At 38.3% G+C, this 4078-nt stretch overlaps 1 protein-coding gene across 1 annotated transcript; it reads right to left on the bottom strand.

Moving 5' to 3' along the window:
• Nucleotides 146-2758, bottom strand: LOC109839407. The gene is made up of 7 exons (XM_020407832.1): nucleotides 1974-2758; nucleotides 1688-1882; nucleotides 1442-1581; nucleotides 898-1206; nucleotides 725-812; nucleotides 539-631; nucleotides 146-454 (listed from the first exon to the last, which is right to left on the bottom strand). Exons 1-7 carry the CDS (start codon nucleotides 2448-2450, stop codon nucleotides 146-148), a joined length of 1611 nt encoding a protein of 536 aa, XP_020263421.1. The 5' UTR covers nucleotides 2451-2758.

Genomic DNA, 4078 nt, shown 5'->3' with positions numbered 1-4078 from the left:
GACCGTTTTTCGACAATGCTGTTAATGAATTCAATCATAAAGATCCTGCAATCTAACGTTCTGCATTTAAGGGAAAAATATTACAATATTGTAAATGACAATGAAACAAAAAAATGAACAATTAAATTAGAAATGCATGAAACACTTACGGTCCTTGTTGTGGCACGGCAACTGACACAAGACCATGATGCTCCAATTTCCCCAATCCCCAATTACTCTCAATGAAACTCATAAACTTATTTATAAATTTCACAGCATCGGCGGTATAAATGGGGGAGTTGATTGAGGAGTAGTGATAGAATTTTGTCTCCTCTCTCACTAACTCTACCAGGTGCCAATGTCCGGAGCTGACAATCGGGATCAGAATTCTTTCACACTCCAAGAACTTCTGCTGAGAAACATTTTCCTTCATTCGTTTTGCCACCATTTCAAGATTTCCTTCTAGAAATGCTTGCTAAAAGATGCAATAATGTCAACATTGTGGGATAACATAATAATAATATCCACCAATTAGTGAAAAAAACAAGGATATACTTACTGCAAGCCAAGGTCTTGTGACATGTATCTTTCGATCATAACTATCAGTTGTTTCAATCTTGTTACAAAGCCGAATAACAAATGCATCGATCACCTACAAAAATTACCATGAATGAATAAAATAGTTAATATAAATTATTTTATATACAACATCAAACAATCAATAACACAATTGTTTAGAACCTACATCGTCACTGAGTTCACCTCCCGTTAATAGTATATAAGCATCTAAGCGAGATACGCTTGCTTCGGCACACTTCCAAATGTACGTATCACTATATGAAAGTACATTGTGAGAAAATTGCTACTAGAATTAAGTAAATTCAAAGATTATTATTAGAATAAGTCAGTAACAGTTACCTGTTCATTCTCGATTGTAGAAAGTCTTCAATTAATTTGTTCTCATAATCAAACGCCAGTGCCTTACCTGGATAGTCTCTAGATGTAGGTATGAAGCTTTCTTGATTTTTGCACTTTTTTTTCCCCTCAGGACTATCCAATATCTGGATGACATGACTCTTCTTTGTGCCTTCCTTTGGTTGATCTAGAGGCATATAAGGTGAAGTAACAGAGGGTCCATCCTTCCTCTCCCTCTTTCCGACAGCCCGTTTGATAGATGGCGTTTCTCTGTTATTCTCATTACCACCTTCATATTTTTGAGAAACATCTCTATAGAGTCGAGAAGGCATATAATTAACAAAGAGTTACACAAGAATTATATGGAAAATATAAATATTAAAATTGCAAGAAAATTTAAAAAACTAAACTCACCGAGCATCTTCTAAAATTCTCACGTCTCTTGCGCTCATCACAAAGTCATCACATAAATCGGCTTCCCCAGTTCCTTCCAAATTCTCATATTCCTTAGCTTCCATATCCTCTTTGATTTTTTTTTTCTTCAGACATTTCCGTCATCCTCTTTCTCCTTGGTTTTTTTTGGCATCTAGCACTACGCTCTTCTAATTCTCGTAATTCTGTAGTGAGCTCATTCAACTCGTACGTCTTCTCCGCAATTAAGAAAATTAATTCAGCTTTCCTTGATTCCTATTTGACAAAAAAAAGCTAGTATTAGTACGTATACTATAGTTGCAAACATAGATACTAACAAAAGGGACATAAAATAATGAACTATTAGAGCAACGATATGTACAAATACTATTGGCGATGCCGTATGAATAAGAGGAGTATTCTCTTGGCCATTATCTGTAACCAACTTCGGGACTCTATATAATTTGTTCATAGTAGTCCTCCTCCACTTTCCAGTACTCTTCACACAAAAGAGCGGCGGTAACCTTTCAATATCTGAAGTGTACTCTAATTCCCCTACTTTTTCATAAAACCAAACCTACAAAAAAGAAACTACACATTAGCATGTGCATAAACAATAATCATTATCAAAATGAAAAGATATACAAAATAATGTTCATGTAACTCACCAGTAAAACGGAGGAAAAACCACCCATGTACCCGGCATTTGAGCGCTGACCTAATTCCCGCATACTAAGAGACTTCTTTGATTTACTCATCTCTTTGCAAAGAAGAGTGAACACCGCATGGCACCAATTATATTTATGCAAAGTTGATAACTGCTCCGCATATCTAAACGCCCACAAGGGACATGTCTTACATGTCCGCGGGCATAATATGAAGCCGATAATGAAAGCCACAATAAGTTTCACACATATTATAGGGTCTTCATTAATCATATCTACAATCATCTCGGCCATTCTATCGCGCTTCCCCGAAATCACCGCCTTCTTTTCCTCATCGGCTTTCTTATAATTCTTTACAAAATAGGTGTAGATTGTATTAGCCGCTGCCCCACTCATTTTTATCGGAATTCCCTCCTTTGGCAATCCGGTAATTCGGTGAATATCATCTATACCGAACACACAATTTTTATTCCCAATCATGAATGAGCATTTATCAGGATTAAAATTTTGAATCAAGCAATCAATTGCTATTTGCTCATTGCTCAAGGATGTGGGTATATTGAGAAAGCTGTGAAAAGGTGTCGTCTGTAGGGCTTTTAGGTGTCTTTCATCTAATTTTATTCGCTTATCAATTAAATCTCGAAAATAACACAAATTGGCCGGAATTCTCAAGTGTGTTATCTTAGCCCTACAAGAAAATTATAATTCAGAAAGAGTTAAAAATTAAATATATTTGGGCAAATTAAGACGCATATTAACAAGTTTATTAACACAAACATTATACATCATGGCTTACATTTGGTTTTCTCTTTGTAAATTTTTGAGTTTATGTAAGCATCATTTCGAATTTCTTCCAACTCATTTATTTGGAGCAATCTGTTCTTATCTGCCGAGTCTGGATTAAAATTCGACTGTTTTATCGCCCACATTGCCCGATGTTACAACTCATATATATATCAGTTTGACAAGGAGGTTCCAAGGCGCGAAAGAGTCAAGAACACAAGAGTCAAAACATCAATTTTCTGTTACATACAACAAATATTCCGACCAACAGTTAACACTCGTCCGTTAATCATCCTCAAATCCAAGCCAAAATTCAATATATATATATATATATATCAGTTTGACAAGGAGGTTCCAAGGCGCGAAAGAGTCAAGAACACAAGAGTCAAAACATCAATTTTCTGTTACATACAACAAATATTCCGACCAACAGTTAACACTCGTCCGTTAATCATCCTCAAATCCAAGCCAAAATTCAAAATTAGGTCTCAACCACCCCTTCACAAATGAGTATGCAATATGGAGTTTAATCAAAATTGAGGATGAAGCTTACTTGAATCAGAGAGAACGAGTTTGATGAAGAAGACCCACGACAACGTCCGAGCCCAAATCAAGACCCATCGAAACCCTAGCTCTTGGAATTCGGTCTAAGATGAGAAGGGGAAGAACTCTTAAAGGAGGAGAGTTCTTAAAGGGGAAGAAGTCTAGAGGAGAGCCAAGCTTGAGAAGGAGATTCAGCTGGGAAGAACTCTTGAAGAGATAGAGTTTGAGGAAGAAGAAAAGAGAAGGAGGTTGAAGGAAACCGAAGATAGGGGGGCTGGAACGGAAAATTAGAAGAGGGAGAGGAGAACAGGGACTTAAGTCCCCAAGTATAGCCAACCCGACCCGCTTTTATGCGGGTCGGATCGCCGCCCGACCCGCGAGCACGCGGGTCGGATCAAATCTGACCCGCGCGTGCGGGTCAGACTCGATCCAACCCACGTTCGCATGGGTCAGATCGATATGACCCGCGTTCGCACGGGTCAGACACGATCCGGCATCCGTTTCTTTGTATTCCCACCCGCTTTCGTTCACTTTCGGAATGTTCGGAATCCAATTTCATACTCCCGGGTAATTTCGCGGTATTTTTGCTTTTGGAATATTCGGGACCTACTTTCATATTTTCGGGTGGCTTCGCGGCAGTTTCGCTCATCCACGGAATATTCGGGACCCACTTTTATACTCCCGATTAATTTTGCGGTATTTTTCGCTCATATTCAGAATATCCGGGACCTGTTTTCATATTTCCAGGTGGCTTCGCGGTAGTTTCGCTCATCCACGGAATA

Source organism: Asparagus officinalis, chromosome 4 (assembly GCF_001876935.1).
Source record: "Asparagus officinalis chromosome 4, Aspof.V1, whole genome shotgun sequence".
Taxonomy (NCBI): Eukaryota; Viridiplantae; Streptophyta; class Magnoliopsida; order Asparagales; family Asparagaceae; genus Asparagus; species Asparagus officinalis.
Note: the sequence above shows the minus strand (reverse complement) of the source record. Positions and strands in the feature narration are given on the sequence as shown.